Genomic DNA, 24,231 nt, shown 5'->3' with positions numbered 1-24,231 from the left:
TCCTCAGTTGTTTTTTTAATATTCCACATACTGGGTGCCAAAGAGGCCTGCCATGGCAAACCACCAACAGCAACCCCCCCTACAAACACACACACACACACACACACACACACACACACACACACACACACAGGAATTGGGAAAGGAGAAGCCCAACAGAGACCTAGTTGGGGGACCTAAGCTCTGCTCCACAACCAGAGCTCCAGGTGGTGGTCTGATCTGCTTGCAGCAGCAAAGCTTTGGACTGTCTCAGTCCCCACTCCAGAACTGGGAAACCAGCAGGAAGCCTGATTTGCGTGCAGTGGTAGCAGTAGCCCTGTATCTTCCTACCCTCCACTGAATCAGTGGCATAAGGAGACGCAGGTACAGTGGCTTCAGCAACTTTCTCTTCCCTCAGAAGATCACCCAGCAAAAACAAGCAGCTCAGGGAAGTGCCTTCTGCCACTGCAGATAGCACCAGCAAGGATGGAGCAGGAGCCCCACAGACAACAGAAGAATGAAGCAGACAAAAATAGCATTGCAAGGGCTTGGAAAACTAAACTGTCACTTGAACTACAACCCACAGAAGTAGACTAAAACATACATACTAAACCTAAACAGGTAACTGCCTACTAAAATAGAAGATTGAAATGGGATCAAGAGTCTCCTAACATAACCAAAATGTTCAGGATACAATAGAAAGTCACTCATCATAGCAAAAGACAGGAAAACCACAATTCGAATGAGAAAAGATAATCAACTGACACCAATACCAAGATGAATCAGATGTTGGCATTACCTGACGAGGATTTTAAGGCAGCCATCATAAAACTCACTGGATAGACTCAATAATGGAGTGGAAATGACAGATGATAGAATCAGTGACCTTGAAGACAGATCAATAGAACTTAGTCAATCTGAACCCACTAAAACAGCAGTAAGCTATGATAAGTTATGTGTGTTTATGATACGACCTAGAGCAAGTACTAAGAAAACTATACAAAGCACTATACATATTCAGAAGCATTATAAGTAAATCCAAATAGAACTCTAAACTATGTTCAAGTAACTCACAGGAATGCAAGCAAAAATAAACAAAAGGTATTGTAAGTCAACTACACTTCAATTTAATAAATAAATTACTTGAATAAACAAAAGAATGAGACACGGAAAACAAAATGTCTGACTTAAGCCCTGACATACCAATAATCACTTAAATGTAAGTAGACTAAATATACCAATTAAGAGAAAGAGAAAAGTAGAGTGGAAAACCACACAACCCCACAACCCAACTATATGCTGTCTAGAAGAAACATAGCAACGTATGTAGGTTGAAAGTAAAAGGATGGGGCTTCCCTGGTGGCGCAGTGGTTGAGAGTCCGCCTGCCGATGCAGGGGACGCGGGTTCGTGCCCCGGTCCGGGAAGATCCCACATGCCGTCGAGCGGCTGGGCCCGTGAGCCATGGCCGCTGAGTCTGCACGTCCGGAGCCTGTGCTCCACAACAGGAGAGGCCACAACAGTAAGAGGCCCGTGTACTGCAAAAAAAAAAAAAAAAAAGTAAAAGAATGAAAAACAAGATATATCATGCAAACATTAATTTTTTTTGGCTGCACGGCTTATGGGATCTTAGCTCCCCACCCAGGGATTGAACCCGGACACTCGGCAGTGAGAACATGAAGTCCTAACCACTGGACTGCCAGGGAATTCCCAACATTAATTTTTTAAAAAGCAGAAGTGGCTATATTAATATCATATAAAGTAGACTTCAGGGCAAAGAAAATTACTAAGGACAAAGAGAGACACTACGTTATGTTAAATGGGTCAATCCACCAAGAAGACATAGGAATCCTAAATGTGTATGCACTGGCAACAAAGCTTCAAAATACATGAAGCAAAAACTGGGAGCTCTGCAATGCAAGAGACAGATCTGCAACTAGAGTATGTTCTCCAGCTACAGTGGACTCAATCCAGAAATCAATAACAAAGATAACAGAAAATCTCCAAACACATGGAAACTAAAGAATGTACTTCTAAATAATCTATGGGTCAAAAAGGAAGTCTCAAAGGAAAATTTTAAAAGACGTATTGAGCTGAATGAAAATGAGAATATGACATATCAAGATTTGTGGAGGGACTTCCCTGGTGGTGTAGCGTTTAAGAATCCACCTGCCAATGCCGGGGACACGGGTTCAAGCCCTGGTCTGGGAAGATCCCACATGCCGCAGAGCAACTGAGGCTGTGCACCGCAACTACTGAGCCTGCATGCCACAACTACTGAAGCCCGTGTGCCCAGAGCCCATGCTCCACAACAAGAGAAGCCACCACAATGAGAAGCCCATGCACCGCAACGAAGAGTAGCCCCCACTTGCCGCAACTAGAGAAAGCCTGCGTGCAGCAACAAAGACCCAACACAGCCAAAAAATAAATAAATAAATTTATATAAAAAATAAAAATTTGTGGAGTGTAGCTAAAGCCAAGAGGGAAATTTATAACACTAAATGCTTGCATTAGAAAAAGAGGGAAGGTTTCAAACCAATAGTCTATTCTTACCTCAAGAACCAAGAAAAAGTAGAGCAAAATAAACCCAAACCAAGCAAAAGAAGGAAATAATAAAGTTAAGAGAAGAAATCAATGAAATTGAAAATGGAAAAACAATGGAGAAAATCAATGAAACAAAAAGCTAGTTCTTCAGAAAAAAAATCAATAAAATTGACAAACCTCTAGCAAGACTGACACAAATAAAAAGAGAGAAAACATAAATTACCAATATCAGGAATGAAACAGGGGCTATCACTGCTGATTCTGAAGCTATTAAAGGGATAATAAGGGAATACTACAAACAACTTCATGCTCATGAATTCAATGTAGAAGAAAAGGACTAATTCCTCAAAACCCAAAGCTACCAAAACTTGACCAAGATGAAATAGATAATCTTAATAGTCCTATAACCACTAAAGAGATTGCATTTGATTAATTAAAGAGCTCCTGGAAAAGAAATCTCTAGACCCAGATTTTTTTCACTGAACAACTTTATGAAATATTCAAAGAAGAATTAACACCAATTTTACACAATGTCTTCCAGAAAATAAGAGGAGGAAATACCTCCCAAGTACTACCATGATCCCAAAACCAGACAAGGACAACACACACAAGAAGAAAACTGCAGACCAATATCTCTCCTGAACTTAGTTGCAAAATTTCTAAACAAAAATTTAACAAATCCAATCCAATAATATATAAAAAATATAATACACCATGACCAAGTGAGACTTATTCCAGGTAAGCAAGGTTGGTTCATCATTCAAAATTCAATCAATGTAATTTACCATATCAGCAGACTAAAGAAGAAAAAACATATGACCATATCAGTTAATGCAGAAAAAGCATTTGACAAAATCCAACACCAAATCATGATTTAAAAAGAGAAAATTACCTCTCAGTACACTAGGGATAGAGTAGAATTTTCTCAACCTCATAAAGAGCATCTCATAAAAAACCATAAAAACCCTACAGCTAGCATTATACTTAACGGAGAAAAACTAAATGATTTCTCTCTAAGATCAGGAACAAGACAAGGATATACATTCATCGTTCTTATTCAGCATAACACTGGAAGTAAGGCAAGTGCAGTTAAGCAAGAAAAAGAGATAAAAAGCATACAGATAGAAAGAAGGAAAGACAGAAAAGAGAAAGGAAGAAAGAAAGAAAAAATTTCCCTATTTGCTAATGGTATGATTGGCTATGTAGAGAATCCCAAGCAATCTACAAAAACACTCCTAGAACTAATAAGTGAGTTCAGCAAGCTCAAAAGATACAAGATCAACACAAAAAAGGCAACTGCATTTTTATATATTAGCAATGAACACATGGAAGCCGAAATTTAGGGCGTGACAGTACCATTTACAATTACTATCTACTATGTATGAAACCTGGTCAGGATCTGTATGCTGAAAATTAAAATATATTGGTGAAAGAAATCAAAGAAGACCTAAATAGGTTTACAAATTTCATGCAATTTCTATCAAAATCTCAGCAAGTTTTTTTTTGTAGTATTTTTTCATACTTATTCCAAAATTTATAGAGAAAGGCAAAGGAACTAGAGCGGCTAAAACAATTTTGTTAAAGAAGAATAAAGTGGGGAATTTTCTGGCAGTCCAGTGGTTGGGACTCCACCCTTTCACTGCCGAGGGCCCGGGTTTGATTCCTGGTTGGGGAGCTAGGATCCCACAAGCCGCGCGGTGCGGCCAAAAGAATAATAACAACAATAATAATAATTAAAGAAGAAGAAAGTGGGAAGAATCACTTTAATCGATGTTAAGACTTACTATATAGCTACAGTAATTAAGACAGTGTGATACTGGTGGAAAGAGAGACACATAAAACGATCAATAGAACAGAATAGAGAACCCAGAAATAGACTCACACAAATATAACCAAATGATTTTTTTTTTTTTCCGGTATGCGGGCCTCTCACTGTTGTGGCGTCTCCCGTTGCGGAGCAGAGGCTCCGGACGCGCAGGCTCAGCGGCCATGGCTCATGGGCCCAGCTGCTCCGCGGCATGTGGGATCTTCCCGGACCGGGGCACGAACCTGTGTCCCCTGCATCGGCAAGCGGACTCTCAACCACTGCGCCACCAGGGAAGCCCCCAAATGATTTTTGACAAAGGTGCAAAAGCAGTTGAAAGGAGGAGGGATAGCCTTTTCAAAGAATGCTGCTGGAGCAATTGGATATCATATACAAAAATTAACTCAAGTTGGTAACTGATTAGATTGTAAAACATACTGCACAATTTTAGGAAAAAAAACATAGAAAATAATCCTCAAAACTTAAGGTTAGGTGAAGAATTCTTACTTGACACCAAAAGCACAATCCATAAAAGGAAAAATTGATAATTTCAATCTTGCCCAAAGTAAAAACTTTTGCTCTGTGAAATCTATGTGAAGAGGATGAAAAGACAAGCTATAGACTGGGAGAATATACCTCTAAACCACTTTTGACAAATGACTAGCACCTAGACTACATAAAGCACCCTCAAAATTAGCATATGTAAAGAATCCCCCAAATTTGACAATAAAAAAACAAACAATCCAATTAGAAAATGGGCAAAAGACTTGCACAGATATTTCACTGAAGAGGATATACAGATGGCAAATAAGCACACGAAAAGATGTTCAGTATCAGCCATTAAGGAAATGTAAATTAAAACTACAGAAATATAGATCAATGGAACAGGATAGAAAGCCCAGAGATAAACCCATGCACATATGGTCACCTTACCTTTGATAAAGGAGGCAGGAATGTACAGTGGAGAAAGGACAGCCCCTTCAATAAGTGTTGCTGGGAAAACTGGACAGGTACATGTAAAAGTATGAGATTAGATCACTCCCTAACACCATACACAAAAGTAAACTCAAAATGGATTAAAGACCTAAATGTAAGGCCGGACACTATAAAACTCTTAGAGGAAAACACAGGCAGAACACTCTATGTCATAAATCACAGCAAGATCCTTTCTGACCTACCTCCTAGAATAAGGGAAATAAAAACAAAAATAAACAAGTGGGACCTAATGAAACATAAAAGCTTTTGCACAGCAAAGGAAACCATAAACAAGATGAAAAGACGACCCTCAGAATGGGAGAAGATATTTGCAAACGAATCAATGGACAAAGGATTAATCTCCAAAATATACAAGCAGCTCATGTAGCTCAATATGAAAAAACCAAACAACACAGTCCAAAAATGGGCAGAAGACCTAAACAGACATTTCTCCAAAGAAGATATACAGATTGCCAACAAACACAACAAAACAAAAACTAACAAAACAAACAAGGATGCTCAACATCACAAATCATTAGAGAAATGCAAATCAAAACTACAATGAGGTATCACCTTACACCGGTCAGAATGGCCATCATCAAAAAATCTACAAACAATAAATGCTGGAGAGGGTGTGGACAAAATGGAACCCTCTTGCACTGTTGGTGGGAATGTAAATTGATACAGCCACTATGGAGAACAGTATGGAGTTTCCTCAAAAAACTAAAAATAGAACTACCATATGGTAGTTCACTACTGGGCATATACCCTGAAAAAACTGTAATTCAAAAAAAGACATGTACCACAATATTCATTGCAGCACTATTTACAATAGCCAGGACATGGAAGCAACCTAAGTGTCCATCAACAGATGAATGGATAAAGAAGATGTGGCACATATATACAATGGAATATTACTCAGCCATAAAAAGAGACAAAATTGAGTTATTTGTAGTGAGGTGGATGGACCTAGAGTCTGTCATACAGAGTGAAGTAAGTCAGAAAGAGAAAAATAAATACCGTATGCTAACACATGTATGTGGAATCTAAAAAAGAAAAATAATGGTTCTCACGAACCTAGGAGCAGGACAGGAATAAAGTCGCAGACATAGAGAATGGACTTGAGAGTACGGGGAGGGGGAAGGGTAAACTGGGACGAAGTGAAAGAGTGGCATAAACTTATATATACTCTACCAAATGTAAAATAGATAGCCAGTGGGAAGCAGCCGCATAGCACAGGGAGATCAGCTTGGTGCTTTGTGACCACCTAGAGGGGTGGGATAGGGAGGATGGGAGGGAGACACAAGAGGGAGGGGATATGGGGATATATGTATATGTATAACTGACTCACTTTGTTATACAGCAGAAACTAACACACCATTATAAAGCAATTATACTCCAATTAAGATGTTTTAAAAAAAAACTACAAAGAGATATTACTACTCACCTGTCAGAATGATTAAAATAAAAATTAGTGGGCTTCCCTGGTGGCGCAGTGGTTAAGAGTCCACCTGCCAATGCAGGGGACACAGGTTCGAGCCCTGGTCCGGGAAGACCCCACATGCCACAGAGCAGCTAAGCCCGTGCGCCACAACTACTGAAGGCCATGCACCTAGAGCTGGTGCTCTGCAACAAGAGAAGCCACGGCAGTGAGAAGCCCGTGCACCGCAATGAAGAGTAGCCCCCACTCACCACAACTAGAGAAAGCCCGCACACAGCAACGAAGACCCAACACAGCCAAAAGTAAAATAAATAAATTTATTTAAAAAATAAAATAAAAATTAGTGACAACCCCAGATGCTGAAAAGGATGCAGAGAAACTGGATCACTCACACATTGTTGGTGGGAATGTTAACTGGTACAACCACTGTGACATAGAATATGGCAGGTTTGGGGGTTTTTTTTAATTAATTAATTTATTTTTGGCTGCGTTGGGTCTTCGTTGCTGTGCATGGGCTTCCTCTAGTTGCAGTGAGCAGGGGCTACTCTTCGTTGCAGTGCACGGGCTTCTCATTGTGGTGGCTTTTCTTGTTGAGGAGCACAGACTCTAGGCACCCAGGCTTCAGTAGTTGTGGCACATGGGCTCAGTAGTTGTGGCTTGCAGGCTCTAGAGCACAGGCTCAGTAGTTGTGGTGCACGGGCTTAGTTACCGGACCAGGGCTCGAACTTGTGTCCCCTGCATTGGCCGGTGGATTCTTAACCACTGCGCCAACAGTGAAGTCCCAAATATGGCAGTTTTAATCAAAGTAAACATGCCCTTACCATACAACCCAGCACTTGCAGTCTTGGACATTTGTCTCAGAGATATGAAAACTTATGTCCACACAAAAACCTGTACACAAATGTTTGTAGCAGCTTTATTCCTAAAAGCCCCAAACTGGAAACCACTCAGATATGCTTCCCTGGGTTAAACAAACAGTGGTACATCCATACCATGGAATACTATTCAGCAATAAAAGGGAATGAACAACTTGGATGAACATCAAGGAAATTATGCTGAATGAAATACAGCCAATATCTAAAGGATACATACTGCATGATTCCATGTATATAACATCCATGAAATAACATAATTATAGAAATGGAAATGGAAAACAGATTCCGGGAGGCTAAACAAGAGCACAGACAAACACTGGAATTAGACTGGCTTCTAAATCCAGCTCCACCGTGAGCTAGTGGAAGTTTGGGTGAGTTACTTAATCTCTTTGAGTCTTGATTTCCACGTTCATAAAATGGTTTGGGTTTTGTTGTTGTTGTTGTTAGGCCCAAACACTTAATAAGTATTTATTTCCTAAAAAAATTAGTAGCTGTTTTGTTAAATACACACAAAAAAATCATATATAAACTATTTTTTTTGGCCGTGCAGCACTGCATGCAGGATCTTGGTTCCCTGACCAAGGATGAACCCAGGCCCCCTGCAATGGAAACGTAGAGGGTTAACCACTGGACTGCCAGGGAAGTCCCCATAAAATTGTTTTCATTCATTTATTCAGTCAGTCAACAAATACTTAGTTCCAGGTGTTGAGGAAAGCAATGAACAAGACAGACAAAAATCTTTGCCCTCATGGAGGTGACACTAGTGGGGAGAGAAAGGCAATAAACAAACATACTAATTAATACATATCAGCAGAGAGGATACTATCAGGAAAACTAAAGCAAAGTGAGGTGAAGAGAAAGCATATGGAGTGCTTAGCAGAATGCTAGAACATATTAAATATTCAATAAATATTAGTTGTTACACACTGCTATTAATAATCAGTAAAAATGTTATTTTTAAAGTTTTACATGTTAGTGAGGGTGAAGGGAAATGAATACTCTCATACACTGCTGATGGGCGTGCAATTCATACAGCCTCTTTGGAGGCCAATTTGGCAGGTCTTTAAAAATACCCATGCCCTATGACCCAGCAAACTGAACTCTGGAACCAAACTATCTGAGTTCAAATCCTGGCCCTGCTATTGACCAGCTGTGTGACCTTTGGTAAATTGTTTAACCTCTCTGTGCCTTGGTTTCCTAATCTGTAAAACGAGGATAAAAACATTGGTTTGTTGTGAGGATTAACTGAATCCATATATGTAAAGCATTTAGAAGAGAACTTAGCATACAGTAAGTGTTATATATGCATTTGTTGCATAAATTCCCCTTCTCGATATCTACCTAGGGAAACACACATGTGCGCCAAAAGCGGGTTCAGGGATGCTCATCTACAGCATTGTTTGTAGCAGTAGAAAAAAATGAAAACTACCTAAATATTCATCAATAAGGCGATGGTGAAACAAAGGAAGGTATAGTGGTACTATGGAATCCTGTGAAACAGCTAAAAAAATGAAGTAAATCGCTATGTTCTAACATGGAAAGATCTGTGACAAGTGTTTTTATGTACCAAAAAGCTAAATTCACAATGATACATATAGGATGATCCTATCTAAACATACAATACTGCATATATATATACACATATACATATACAGAAATTTATCTCCGTACATAGAAAAAGACCTGGAAGGATACACTTCAAATTGATGTCATTAGAGCTGTTACCTGGTGGGGAGTGTTGGGGGAGCCTGATTGGATATAAAAGTGGTCAAAAATGATTTTATATTTTACAAGGAGAATATATTCATCTGTGACTTATGTGATTAAAAAGAACTGTTTTACGTAAGGTGGATAGCTGGTGGGAAGCAGCCGCATAGCACAGGGAGATCAACTCGGTGGTTTGTGACCACCTGGAGGGGTGGGATAAGAGAGGATGGGAGGGAGAGAGACGCAAGAGGGAAGAGATATGGAGACATATGTATATGCATAACTGATTCACTTTGTTATAGGACAGAAACTAACACACCATTGTAAAGCAATTATACTCCAATAAAGATGTTAAAAAAAAAAGAAAGAACTGTTTTAAAGTTTAATGAAGAAGTAACCAAAAGTAACCAAAGGGAATTATCTTTTCAACAAATAGTTCTGGAACAATTGGATATCCATAAGAATAAAATGAACCTCTATCCATATCTTGTTTCATATTAAAAAGTTAACACAGGGCTTCCCTGGTGGCGCAGTGGTTGAGAGTCCGCCTGCCGATGCAGAGGATGCGGGTTCGTGCCCCAGTCCGGGAGGATCCCACATTGCTGCGGAGCGGCTGGGCCCGTGAGCCATGGCCGTTGAGCCTGCGCGTCCGGAGCCTGTGCTCCGCAACGGGAGAGGCCACAACAGTGAGAGGTCCGCATACCGCAAAAAAAATAAAAATAAAAATAAAAAGTAAATAAAAACATTTGTGGATCAAAGAACTCCAGGCAGTGAAAAACAACCCACAGAATAGGAGAAAATATTTGCAAATCATATATCTGATAAGGAATTAGTAACCAGAATATTTAAAGAACTCCTACAACTCAACAATTTTAAAAAACAGACAACCCAATTCAGAAATAGGCAATGGGCTTGAATTAGATATTTCTCCAAGAAGATATACAAATGGCTAATAAGCACATGAAAAGATGCTCAACATCACTAATCATTAAGGAAATGCAAATCAAAATCACAATGAGGTATAATTTCTCATCCATTAGGGTGGCTATTATTTTTTTTAATGGAAAATAACAAGTGTTGGTGAAGACGTGGAGAAATCTGGAACTCTTGTGCATTGCTGATGGGAGTGTAAATGCCATTATGGAAAACAATTTGGCAGTTCCTCAAAAACTTAAACATAGAATTACCATATGATCCAGCAATTCTGCTTCTAGGTATAGACCCAAAAGAAATGAGAGAAGCAACTCAGATACTTGTACACCAATGTTTATTGCAGCAGTATTCATAATATCCAAACGTTGGAAACAATCCGTGTCCATCAACACAGAATGCACAAACTGCAGTGTATACAAGCAATGGAATATTATTCAGACTTAAAAAGCAGTGAATGTGGGATAGGGAGGGTGGGAGGGAGGGAGACGCAAGAGGGAAGAGATATGGGAACATGTGTATATGTATAACTGATTCACTTTGTTATAAAGCAGAAACTAACGCACCATTGTGAAGCAATTATACTCCAATAAAGATGTAAAAAAAAAAAAAGCAGTGAAATTCTGAAACATGCTACAATACGGATGAACCTTGAAAACTTTTTTTTTTTTTCAGAATACTCAGACTTGTTTTATTATAGTACATGGGCTGGGAATGATGGGAGGGGGTGGATGTTGTGGGCAACGACTGTCCTGATTAGCACCGGATGCCCATCCCAATGGCCATGAATGTGCCAAAGGTGCCGCCACTCTGCATCATGGTTTTCCCGATGCCGCCCATCAGCTCCCAACCCCGCATTCTGATCCTGAGACAGGAAAAGGTGCCGAAGAGCGCCCCGACTGCCATGCCCACGGCACAACCCATCACAAAGCCCATCTTCACGCAGTCGAAGCAGCTTGGCTGTGACTGTCCATAGGGGCCCACGGCCACCGGCATCTTGTTAGTGGCCTCAGTCGCTCAGCTCTACGTCTCGAACCTTGAAAACTTTATGCTAAGTGAAATAAGCCAGATACAAAAGGACAAATATTTTATGATTCCACTTATATAAGATACTTAGAATAGGCAGATTCACATAGAAAAAGTAGAATAGAGGTTACAAGGAGTTTAGGAGAAGGGGGGAAAGGGGAACTACTGCTTAAGGGGTACAGAGTTTCTGTTTGGAAAGATGAAAAGGTTCTGAAAATGAATAATGGTGATGATTTCACAACATGGTGAATGTATTTTTTTAAAAAACCTATTCAAGTATAGTTGATTTACAATGTTGTGTTAGTTTCTGGTGTACAGTAAAGTGATTCAGTTATATATATATATATATATTCCTTTTCATATTCTTTCCATTATAGGTTATTACAAGATTTTGAATATATTTCCCTGTGCTATACAATAGGACCTTGTTGTTTATCTATTTTATATATAGTAGTTTGTATCTGCTAATCCCAAACTCCTAATTTATCCCTCCTCCCACTTTTCCCCTTTGGTAACCATAAGTTTCTTTTTAATGTCTCTGAGTCTGTTTCTGTTTCAGAAATAAGTTCATTTGTATCATATTTTAGATTCCACATATAAGTGATATGATATGATAGTTGACTTTCTCTGTCTGACTTACTGCACTTAGTATGATAATCTCTATCTAGGTCCATCCATGTTGCTGCAAATGCTATTATTTCATACTTTTTTTTATAGGTGAGTAATATTACATTGTCTATATGTACCACATCTTCTTTATCCATTCATCTGTTGATGGACATTTAGGTTGCTTCCATGTCTTGGCTATTGTAAACAGTGCTGCTGTGAACATTGGGGTGTATGTATCTTTTCGATGTGAATGTATTTAATACCACTTAAATGTACATTTTATTTTTGTTTGTTTGTTTTTATGTTTTCACCGCGCGCTGAGCAGCATGCGGGATCTTAGTTCCCTGACCAGAGATCAAACCCATGCCCCCTGCAGTAGAAACATGGAGTCTTAACAACTAGACCACCAGGGAAGTCCCCTAAAAGTACATTTTAAAATGGTCAAGGTGGTAAATCTTATGTATAGTTTACCCCAATAAAAAAAATAAATTAAAGACTGATCTTAACATATGTTGGTGAGGATATGGAGTAACTGAAACACTGTTAATGGGAATGTAAAATAATACAACCTCTTTGGAAAACAGTTTGGCAATTTTTTCAAAAAGTTAAACATACATCTACCGTATGACCTAGCCATTCCACTTGTAGGTATTCACCAAGAGAAATAAAAACATTTGTTCATAAAAAGACTTGTATAGAAATGTTCATAGCAGCTTTATCTGTAATTGCCCCAAACTGGGAACAACCCAAATGTCTATCCAAAGGTGAATGGATAAATTAATTGTGGTATACACACATATATCCATGTGTATATGTATATATACATAAATGTACTATATGATATATACAATGAGGTACTATTCAGCAATAAAAAGAATAAACTATTGATGCATGCAACAACATGGATGAATTTCAAAATAATTATGCTGAGTGAAAGATGCTAGACAGGGCTTCCCTGGTGGCGCAGTGGTTGAGAGTCCGCCTGCCGATGCAGGGGACACGGATTCGTGCCCCGGTCTGGGAGGATCCCACATGCCGCGGAGCGGCTGGGCCCGTGAGCCATGGCCGCTGAACCTGCGCATCCAGAGCCTGTGCTCCGTAGCAGGAGAGGCCACAACAGTGAGAGGCCCGCGTACGGCAAAAAAATAAAAATAATAAATAATAATAAATAAAAAAGATGCTAGACAAAAAAATAGAGTACAGACTAGAAGATTTCCATTTATGCAAAATTCTAGAAAATGCAAATTAATCAATAGTGACAGAAAGCAGATCAGCAGTTTCCTGGGAGTGCAGGGGGAGGAGCTGGAGTGAGGGGTTACAATGAGACGTGAGGAAACTTGGGGCTGATGGAATTTCACTATCTTAGTTGTGATGATGGTTGCATTGGGTGTATACGCACATCAAAATTTGTCAAACTGTATACTTTAAATATGTGCCATTTATTGTATGTCAATTATTCCTCAATAAAGCTGTTGAAAAAAAATAAGTTTCAGAAGGAAGTAGCCAGAAGTGGTCAGGAGGGAATTGGAGCACTAATTCATTGACTGAGTCACTATGTTCTATGCATTTGATACATTATCTCTGATTCTTACAACAAACTGAGAAGTAAGTATGGTTATCCCTATTTTCCAGATAAGGCATCTGTGGTTCAGAGAGATTAAGTCATTTGCTCAAGGGCACACAGAGATAGATTTAAACTGTGCTCTTTCCATTCTGCCTCACTGTCTCCCAGCAATGTGAGAAAGTGAGAAGGCTGTGCTGGTTCATCGATTGCTGACAGTAAGTTGATCAGGGAATCTGAGGCATGAAACGTTACTCTTTAAGATGGAGAGTGAAGGGCTTGGACCGCTCCACTCTTGGTGTGACTTATGAACATGAACCACTCATACACATAACTTCCCTCTGGCAATCTGGGACAGGATGCTGGGGATGTACATCTCAGTTCCCTACTCACCATGCACTACATGATTTCATTTATGAAATGCTAAAGCAGTTCTTACAAAACAACAGAGAAAACAAAGATCAATCAATAGATTACAGTGAGAAAATTGATTCGACATGTGGGGAAAAACTAGATTTTTTTCAGTTTATCTTTTATTCTATTTATCTTTATCAACCCCAAGTTGATAAAGAATTAAATACATGTTATTAAATAGAATTGAGTATTTGGCAGATCTTTGAACTGAGGGTAACCTTCTAAGCTTTGAAATGACGAGAAGAAATTACAAGAGAAAAGATCAACAGATCTGGCTATATAAAATTTTGAAACTTTGTACATAGAAAAATATAACCAAAAGGAAAGTAACTAATTGGTAAAAATATCTGCCTCAAATATGACAAAAGATGAATTTCTGTGATCTATAAAGCACTCATGCAAATTGATCAGAAAAACACATCCCTCAGGGACTTCCCTGGTGGTCCAGTGGTTAAGACTCCAAGCTTCCAATGCAGGGGGCCTGGGTTCCATCCCACATGCCACATCTAAAGATCCCGCATGCCGCAACTAAAGATCCCACATGCCACAACTAAGACACAGTGCAGCCAAATAAATACATAAATATTTTTTAAAAAACACGTCCCCTAAAGATTAATGGGCAGAGATACTTCACACAAGGGGTAATGGAACGAGTAAAGAAGTGTATGGCAAAATGTTTAACCTCACTAGTGATTTTTTGAAGTGCAAATTAAAACAATTACATTAGTAAAAGTTAAAAATAAGTGATTACCAGGCTGACACGAGTATAGTAAAACTGCAAGGATGCTCTGAGGAAGGTTTTTGGCAATACACATACACCACTATCAAAGTGTTCAGACTCTTAACACAGTGCTGCCTTTCCAACAGCTACTGCCAACCACTCCCATGGACTAAGCACAGATGTACCAGTTCTCCCAAATGGGAGTCTCCAGCCCAGACCATATACCTGAGCTCAGACTTGTGTCTATAAAACATCTCCAGCTGGTGCCCCCTCCACCTCAGTAGTTCCCAGTGAATGTACCACTGAGTCACCAAGCCAGAAACCTGGGAATCATCCTAATTACCTCCTTGTCCCTCACCCCTGCACAAACGTCATTTCCCACTCAGATCCTGCCAATACTCCATCTGCAATGTCTTTTGAATTTTCCCCCTCCTCCTCCTCCTCCTCCCCACAATCACAGACCTGGGTCCCACCCTTCTGTTTCTTGCTTGTGTTGTTGAAACAGCCCTGGCCCATCTCCTCCAAGCCACTCACACTTCCTTCAAACCATTCTACAAGGAGCAGTCAGAGTTATCTTTCTAAAGCACAAAGCTGATCCCGTCCTCTTTAAAATCTTTCAGCAGCTCCCCATTGTCTACCTACAGGTTAAAGTCCAAATTCTTAAGCTTTAACAGCCCTTCGTGTTCCAAACTGCCTTGCCACCATCTTTCCTCTGAAGATCTTCTCCTGGCTTTCCGTCCCCTCCTCCCAGCCTGCCTCTCCCATTGTAATGTGAATTCCTTGAGAGCAGGAACTAGATCTTAATTATCTCTATTTCCCTGGCTCATAATACAGAGCTTGACACAGAGTAGGCACTCAATAAATGTTGGGTGAAGGAATGGTTTTATTCTAAGGTAATCATTCCACTGAAGGAAAAAGCCATATAAAGGAAACTGTTCTCTGTAGCAACATTCATAATAAAGAAAAGGTACAAAAAATTAAATGTTCAACAATAAAGAACTTTTATTAATTATGGGATATCCATTTAATGGAATATGATGCAGCTGTTAAAATACTCATTATGAAGATTATGTAGCAACTCAGAAAGTTTTTAAATATAATAAAAGCAGAATACAAAATAGTCTGTACGCTAGGCCTAAAATTATGTAAAAGTATGCATGCACACAAACTGATCAGAATGAGAACAGGAACAGGAACAAATGAATACAGATGATGTGTTTAGGGTGTTTGGGGATGTACTGTTTTGTGATTTTCTTAGCTCCTTCCCAATTCCCTTTATTGTTGTTAGAATGTCATTTGTCCATAAATACAAATTGACAGAGAAAAAAATATACTGAAAATGCTTTGATTCCGTCAAGTCCTTTGACAAGCTGTGGTACAAAAACAAACCAACCACTGACCTGGGAGGCAAGAGACCAGCCTCCCTACCCCATCCCCCACTCCCAGCTAGCTGCGAGATCTTAAGTAAGATCTTCAGCTCTAACCAGACATTTTTCCTATCCTCTCAAGCTGGAAGTCCCATGGTCTTTCCTCACTCCCAAGTGAACCCCCATCATATCTGTTGGCTGCACCACCATCTTCCCGATGCCCTCAGACTGAATACCTCAAAATGCACCTTCTATTGTCTCATCATCTTCTCTCTCTCTAATCCCCACCTCCAATCAATTGCCCCTTCTTGCTAATAATCATCTATAGCATGCTTTACTATGGATCTAGTTTTAGACAAAGAGGAGTCCCTGCCCTCCTAGTGAATACTGTCTGATTGAAAAGAGCCAACCATTTTTTTCTCTCTTGCTCCTCTGCAGACTGCTGGGGGATGAAGTGGAGGGCAGAGACAGAGACATGTAAAATGGAACCTCCTCGGTTAGGAGCTTGACCCATGGTGGGAGGAGGTCAGGCAGAGGCTGGATGCTCTCAGGGATAGTACAGTGAGACTTGGCACAATGAGTGGGATGTTGACTCAGTTTGTTCATTCAACAAGTATTTACCAAGTGCTGGACATAGCGCTAAGCTCTCTGTTAGGTGGCAAAGGTGAATTAGGCAGGCTCTTTCATGGAGATACTCACAGTCTAGTGGAGGACAGACGAGGAGTTTGAACTGAGGGCTCTGGGACAGAAGAATGTGGGATTCACCCTGCCTGAGGGGACCCGGGGCTCACAGAGCCAGAGGGACCTGAGCTGTATGCATCTCCAAGGCTGACAAGTGGGATTAGGTGCCCAGGAAGGGGGTTGGGCTATTCATGGCAGTTCCAAGCTGAGGGATCATCGGGTCCACAGGCAGGAGGCTTGAAAGAGGTGGCTTTGTCAGAGCAGTAATACCTTGGAGTGGCTTAAGCTTTGAGGTTTGGGATAGGGTAAGGGAGCAATGGGTGTCTGGGTGCAGGAGACAGGAGGTGACGGGCAGAGGGACCTGAGGGGCTAGGCAGGAGGCCCAAGGGCAGTTTCAAAGTAGGGAAATCACAGGATCGGATCTAAGTTTTAGTTAGATAACTGGATGGTCTCTAATGTTCCCTCTCGTCCCTGAGACTTTATGGTAAGTGCTAAATGCGTTGTACAGAAATCGAGGGGCAGAGTTCAAGCAGAGATCCTACCCTCCCACCCCTTACACTCCACCCCCTCGGTAATCTGCAGAGAAGGGAGAGAAAAAAATATTGATTCTTCCCAATTTACAGTATGGGCAGGTTGACTGGCTTGAAGGAACTTGGAAGAAGCAGCAGACAAGATATATGTTTAAGAAATAATATTAGATATTCATTTCAATGTATTCTTTTTTAAATTTTATTTATTTATTTGAAGTATAGTAGATTTACAAAATTGTGTTAGTTTCTGGAGTACAGCAAAGTGATTCAGATATATATATATATATATACACATATATGTATATGTGTGTATATATATATATATATTCCTTTTCAGATTCTTTTCCGTTACAGTTTGTTACAAGATATTGAACTTAGTTCCCTGTGCTATACAGTAGGACCTTATTCATGTCAATGTATTCTATTGATTATATGATCATGTATATGTGGACCTTAAGTAGCCTCACTTTGCCCTCTCCTTAAAGACAGGGAGCTTGTCTAGCTCATCTTTGTTTGTCCAGCACCTCACACAGAATCAGGCGCCCCAGAGGCGCTCGGGAAACACTGGACGGTGGAGGGCGGAAAGGGAGGGAGGAACTCGCCCTTGGGAGACACCCCTTTTTCGGCAGCTGTTCCCAAGCCCCGGACCTCTGACCTCCCACCAGCAGGTGGCAAGATAGCGTCCCCGCGCGCCGCGAAAAGGCGGAGCTAGGCGGAGCTGGGCGGAGCGTCCGAAGCCCCGGCGCGCGCAGCCGTGCAACCTCTTTTCTCGGCGCTCCGGAAGTAGGTGGGCCTCTTTCCGTGCCTAGCGCAGCCATGGTAAGGCAGCTTCTTTGCGAGCTCTTGGGACTCATCAGCCTCCATCCACCAAGGGCTGGGGCTACCAGGGGCTGCGGGGCTCCCGCAGGGGGTGGTCAGGCGGAGGCGAAGGGAGAGCGATTGGTGGGGTGGGCCCAGGGGTGCTCGAGGGCTAGGGCGAACACCGGCTGTTGGCGATGGGTGGTTGGGGGATGATCGGTTCGGCTGGCGAGAAGGCCTCGGTCTCCCGGCCGGCCACACCCGATCACGCTTCATGCGGCCCTGGGAGGAGCGTCTTGCTTACCAGGCTGGAGCCCCGGGTGGGCCCAGAGGACAGACGTCGGGCCCGGGGAGGGTGGAGAGTTTTTCCGTCGTGTTTTTGGCACGGCCTGACTTTACGTAGTGTGGCCAGTAAGCCTCTGTATACGGCATTAAAAAGGTTTCCTTCTGCATTTTAAGGTGAAAAGTGATCTCACCTTTAGAGTTTGAGTAAGCCACTGTTTGCACGTGGTTGTGCTGAGGTCAGATTAAGTCTCCCATCTAACACTTTAAAACCTGACATATTTCGAGAAATTGTCTGTTTGATAAGTAGAAGCACAGATTCTGTTGCTGGCTGGCTGTGTGCCAGGAGGTCCAACCCCTGGCTATTTCACCAGCATAATGTCCTAGTAAAAACAGCCTCTAGAAGCATATGCACTTTTAAGTGGTAACATAAATAATTGGAAAAATTGTTTTTAAAGACAGTTAACGTTCTCTGTACAATGAGAATGCTGGTTGCAGTTTGTGAAACCTACAGTATTTTGCTGTATGCTATGTATACATTTGCTTCTCCGCCTTTAATCACGGCCCTGTGCTTTTTACATTGTCCACATTTTGCTGAAGAGGAAACAGATGCTGGTCTTTAGAGAATAGTTGTAGTTGTGTAAACTGTTCTTGAAAAGACCTGAAACTGTTTAACAGTATTAAAATCGAAAACTCCTTCAGGCTCGTGGTCCCAAGAAACACCTGAAGCGCGTAGCAGCTCCAAAGCATTGGATGCTGGATAAACTGACTGGTGTGTTTGTAAGTATCATTATATTGTAAGCATGTTTTTTGTGTTGTAAATATCTTAAGGGACGCGTCTTTTACAGTTTTATCCAGATATGATTGATGTATTTAAGGGACACACTCTATACTGCTCCTTTATGTGTCAGGCATCCCTGATTACTGTATCCTGAGTTACTCTCTTCTTAAGGGCCCTGTGTTATCTAGCTGTGCCCCACCTCTTACCTAATAATTCTGTGCCTCATTTCTTCCACATACCACATGTATGCAGGACCTCAAATGTTCTTAACGGGACTGGTCCTCTGAAAGGAAAATACTGTAAAACTTTAAACGTCTGGAATAGTTTTGCACACTTTGAATACCTCTTGTTTACCCCAGTTGGGGGGGGCGGGTGATAGTCTGGTGAATCTCAGGACTTGAGGGGTAGTTTGAGTGAATCCCACCAATAGTTTAAGATAACTTTTTTTTTTTTTCTGCACTGTGTCTTCGTGGCTGTGCGTGGGCTTTTTCTAGTTGCAGCGAGCGGGGACTACTCTTGGTTGCAGTGCGTGGGCCTCTCATTGTGGTGGCCTCTCTTGTTGCAGAGCGCGGGCCCAATAGTTGTGGCTCGCGGGCTCCAGAGCACATGGGATCCTCCCGGACCAGGGCTCGAACCCATGTCCCCCTCATTGGCAGGCGGATTCTCAACCACTGCGCCACCAGGGAAGCCCTAAGATAACTTTTAAAATCATTTTACAGGCTCCTCGTCCATCTACCGGTCCTCACAAGCTGAGGGAATGTCTCCCCCTAATTATTTTCCTAAGGAACAGACTTAAATATGCCCTAACAGGAGATGAAGTAAAGAAGATCTGCATGCAGCGTTTCATTAAGATTGATGGCAAGGTCCGCACCGATATAACCTACCCTGCTGGTTTTATGGGTAAGTGGTTAATGGTGGGCACTTGGTGCTCCTTGATTTTTTTTCCTTGATTTTTTTTTGATCTCCCTCTCTAAAGTGGTGGGCTTTTTCAGTCTCAGAAATAAAGCATGACTTTCCCTCTCAAGAGTTTTACTTCCATATTGTAGGGCTGCAAATCATAAATCATTTCTCAAAACCAAATTTCAATTCACTTCAGATTTTACGGGTCATAAAAAGAGGATTTTGAAAATTAAAGATTAGCTAGCCATCATTGATCTTAGGAATCCTTGTTAATATTCGAAATGGGAAGCATACGGGTTTTTTCCCCCTTATAGTGTGGTTATTGTTCAGCATGGGGTTACTGGGGGTCACTATAGTAACCTTAGTTATTACCATTTGATATCAGATGTCATCAGCATTGACAAGACTGGAGAGAATTTTCGTCTGATCTATGACACCAAGGGTCGCTTTGCTGTTCATCGTATTACACCTGAGGAGGCCAAGGTGAGTGTTGCAAGCAGGCTGGGCCTTCGTTTAGTAAAAGTACTTGGTTCTAAGTTATTAAGTACATGGACCGATCCATTGTGGTGAGGTAGGTAGATTAGAATTACTCATAATCTTATACCTAGAAACAGCCAGTCAAGTTAACATCCTCAACAGAGTCCTTTTTTTTTTTTTTTTTTTTTGCGGTACGCAGGCCTCTCACTGTTGTGGCCTCTCCCGTTGTGGAGCACAGGCTCCGGATGCGCAGGCTCAGCGGCCATGGCTCACGGGCCCAGCTGCTCTGCGGCATGTGGGATCTTCCCGGACCGGGACATGAACCCGTGTCCCCTGCATCGGCAGGCAGACTCTCAACCACTACGCCACCAGGGAAGCCCCAACAGAGTGCTTTTTATGGCAGAAACGAATTCTAGCTGAGCAGTGACTTCTGCTTGGCTCTTTTGAGGCAAGGAGAGTGATTCCTAGGAACGTTTGAGTATCTGAAGTATGGGTCCTTTAAGGATAAAGGGCCAGAAAACCAATATCTAGTTCAATCGTACTGGCCCTTTGTCTAGCTTTACTCTGGGGAGGGGAAAGGTATTAGTGGAGGGGACCAATAACCCTCGGGGCACTAGTTTGAGGTAACTCAAAAAAGGTTACAGACATTGATTATTTAATCCAGTTTGTTGTGATGGTTTTATGCAAAAGTTCATGGCTTCTTGAATTATTGGCTGTAAGTGAAGGTTAATTCAATTGGATGAATCAGCTAATTTCCTTAGCTACCCCGTTACCAGCAGGCTGGAGGGCACGTCCATTGGCATCAAGGTGATTTGATTTACTTAAAGGATGTCTTGGAGTGAAATGCTTTGTGAAATTGTTGATTAGATGAACTGGTAATACAATTGCAGTTTGTGAGACAAAACTCAATTGTGATGTAGAGGGAGCCATTAAGAGGCACTTGTTAGCTGTCTGGGTGAGTTGGAGGGAAGAATTCAGATGCCCCTTGAGACTTAAACGGCCTGGGGAAGGGGGGGTGATTTGCATTGGAGCCGGGAGGAAATGGTGGTGATCATCCCTCCACCTGGGAGTTTGAGGTTGTGAGGCCTTAAGTGCTTTGAACTTTTAACCTTGGGGGTGATGCAGTACTACAGAGGAAATACATAATAAGAAATAAGAAGGCTAGCCTAGAAGGGGGCAGTGTGCAAGATGAATTTATGGGGGAGTGGGAAGAAAAGTCAGGGACCCCATTATTCAGCTGCAGCTCAGGAAACAGCCTGTTCTGTGTGGGGGCTGGTACCTTCAGCTGCTGGTTGCACCTTTAAGCTGGTGATTTGTGGCTTTGAAAGAACTGTACTCTGGAGCATAGTGCATGTGAGCTAGACTAATGTGGGTAACCCATGTGTTTCAGTATAAGTTATGCAAAGTGAGAAAGATCTTTGTGGGGACAAAAGGAATCCCTCATCTGGTGACCCATGATGCTCGCACCATCCGCTACCCTGATCCCCTCATCAAGGTGAATGACACCATTCAGATTGATTTGGAGACTGGCAAGATTACTGATTTCATCAAATTTGACACTGGTAAGCAGGCTGTGCTACTTAAGCATTCTCTTTAAAGGCCAGACATAAGAGCTGTTCTTTACTTTTATTTTTTAAGTTAATTTAATCAAGCCCTATGACTTGCGCAGGGCCTGGGTACAGGGTTTTGTTTGGCGTTTGGGGGGCTCGAGGTGATTCTGATGTGCGCCTAGTTAGCAACAAAAGCTAGATGTCTTTTGTTGATGTAGTAATGGATTGGGAAGGAGGCAACTCTTAGTTTTAAGAAATGTTCAGAGAATCTGTAAACCCTTATGGTGTCTCATTTCGGCATGGCTTTGTGGTGGCAATGAGGGTTAGAGAGAGGAATATGTTCTGAATTGTGGGGAGGGAAGTCAGCTAAGAATGTTTTCAGTGGGGAGTTGTGAGAAGCTGTGAACAGGTAACTGCTCCAATGCCCAGGTGTATGGTATTTTTACCTCAGGGATCCAAGTGCTTAGAATATTCTGTGTGGCAGAGATGAGGTCTTGTATAACACGTTCTCAGGCCTGCTCCAGATCTCAAAAGCCTCCCCATCCATGGAAGTGGCTTGAGGGCTGGGCAGGGAAGTCTAACAGAAAAGCAGAACAAACTTAATTGAGATAACAGCCCTTTGTAATGCTGTCATCACCCCCCATATCTGTTCACAACAGTAGCAGAGAATTGTGCCTTGGAGGAACAGCAGTAGTCCAGGCAAGACATGGTAAGGACCTAGTGAGGTGGGTGCAGTGGAGTTTACTACATTTATTAGCTGTACAGGAAAGATAGGGGAAATCTTAAAAGAGGGCCCTGAGAGTTCTAGCTTGGGTAACAGATCCATGGAAGTGAATTCAACTGGGAAAAAAAGATTAACTTTGTTGCAGACCTGTCTCTCATTCACTACACAAGGCACGGTTCCTTGCTCTGAGCAGATTGTCTGTTCCTTCCTGCCTAGGTAACCTGTGCATGGTGACTGGAGGTGCTAACCTGGGAAGAATTGGTGTGATCACTAACCGGGAGAGACATCCTGGTTCTTTTGATGTAGTTCATGTGAAAGATGCCAACGGCAATAGCTTTGCCACCCGGCTCTCCAACATTTTCGTTATTGGCAAAGTAAGTCTGGGTCTCTCTGTCTTCTGCCTAGTCCAGAGAAACCTGTACAATGCAGGTACTGGCTGGGATTGCAGTGCCTGGCTCCTGCTGGCTCTGCTGAACCTAGTGTAAAGCCTCCTCTGGGATAGGGCTCACAACAGGGCTGAGGCAGATCTGTGCGTTTTCAGTGTCAGAATCAGCGGCGGACCAGTTCACACCTGGGTTGGTGGAAAGTGCCAGTAATGGGATGAATATGCCTTATAGTTAGGTTCTTTCATTTGTGCCTGTGTTGGGGCGGGGGGCGGTGCTTTTTGGAACTAATGCTTGGCCTTGGGCACTATTTCAGTACTTCTGAGACTAATTGTGAAGGGTATTGTAGTTTGCATCTACAGATACGGGCAACAAGTTTAAAGTGGGTATTTCTGATAAACCAGCATCAAAGTGTCTTAAGACTGCCTGACTGTTGCTGAGTGTTTTCACAGACAGGCTTCTCTGTTCCTCTAGATGAGAAGACAAATGTAGCATGTGCCAACCTGTTGATGGTGTGTAGCAGGTTTTGATTCTCCTTGTTTTCTCCTCCAGGGCAACAAACCATGGATCTCTCTTCCTCGTGGAAAGGGTATCCGCCTTACCATTGCTGAGGAGAGAGACAAGAGACTGGCAGCCAAACAGAGCAGTGGATAAAATGATCTCTAAGTGATGTGATTGGGAAAGTCTGTACTTAGAAATAATGCTACATAATTAAAAGCCTTTTTAGTGTTTGTTGTGGTTTGGGTTTGGGTTTGTTCGTTTGCTTTGATTTACATTTTCCTTTCTACTTTATAACATGAAAAGTAGATTGAATTTTCAGGCAGGCTTGGGCATTCTGGGATGTGAATCTGTGTCTCCTATAGGCCGGACCTGGGTGGTGGTGGGAGGGAGAACACATCAAACTTGGCAAAGAAGGAGCAGCAAGTAACTGAAGAATGGAGAGAGCCAGGGAAGCCCATAAGGCCAAGCTCCCTTACTTGGCTGGGACCTCATTTACCCTGTTCTCTTAGCCTTTTTTAAAGAAATGATTGCCCTGATTGGTCTTCATTACACTACGCATACACAAGCCTGGCTCATCTGTTTTTCCCACGTCTGTGTCCAGCTTTGGATACAGATCAGTATAGAGTTATGGGCTCTTGATGTTGCAAAGCAATGCACTTGCTTGGACTTAGTC

The 24,231-nt window shown here is 41.8% G+C and overlaps 2 protein-coding genes across 2 annotated transcripts; one reads left to right on the top strand and one right to left on the bottom strand.

Moving 5' to 3' along the window:
* Positions 1–10,938: 10,938 nt before the first annotated feature.
* LOC309978152 (reactive oxygen species modulator 1-like) lies at positions 10,939–11,249 on the bottom strand (the record flags this gene model as incomplete). The annotated part of the gene is made up of 1 exon (XM_082864513.1): positions 10,939–11,249. The coding sequence occupies one exon, from the start codon at positions 11,247–11,249 to the stop codon at positions 11,010–11,012; it is 240 nt and encodes a 79-aa protein (XP_082720639.1). The 3' UTR covers positions 10,939–11,009.
* Positions 11,250–18,944: 7,695 nt separating this feature from the next.
* RPS4X (ribosomal protein S4 X-linked) lies at positions 18,945–23,788 on the top strand. The gene is made up of 6 exons (XM_082864294.1): positions 18,945–19,022; positions 19,743–19,923; positions 20,309–20,406; positions 21,791–21,962; positions 22,891–23,048; positions 23,610–23,788. The coding sequence occupies exons 1-6, from the start codon at positions 18,996–18,998 to the stop codon at positions 23,709–23,711; spliced, it is 738 nt and encodes a 245-aa protein (XP_082720420.1). The 5' UTR covers positions 18,945–18,995; the 3' UTR covers positions 23,712–23,788.
* Positions 23,789–24,231: the final 443 nt, after the last annotated feature.

The sequence above is a fragment of the Leucopleurus acutus genome (assembly GCF_964270905.1).
Source record: "Leucopleurus acutus genome assembly, chromosome: X".
NCBI classification, from domain to species: domain Eukaryota; kingdom Metazoa; phylum Chordata; class Mammalia; order Artiodactyla; family Delphinidae; genus Leucopleurus; species Leucopleurus acutus.
This window is presented reverse-complemented; position numbering and strand designations above follow the sequence as displayed.

What these genes read in the sequence shown, in the direction of transcription:
- RPS4X (XM_082864294.1), top strand. Translation starts at nt 18,996, where the DNA reads ATGCTGGATAAACTGACTGGTGTGTTT. An exon ending in ATAAACTGACTGGTGTGTTT is followed by an intron (nt 19,023 to 19,742) that starts GTAAGTATCATT and finishes ATCATTTTACAG; the next exon opens with GCTCCTCGTCCATCTACCGG. An exon ending in TTACACCTGAGGAGGCCAAG is followed by an intron (nt 20,407 to 21,790) that starts GTGAGTGTTGCA and finishes CATGTGTTTCAG; the next exon opens with TATAAGTTATGCAAAGTGAG.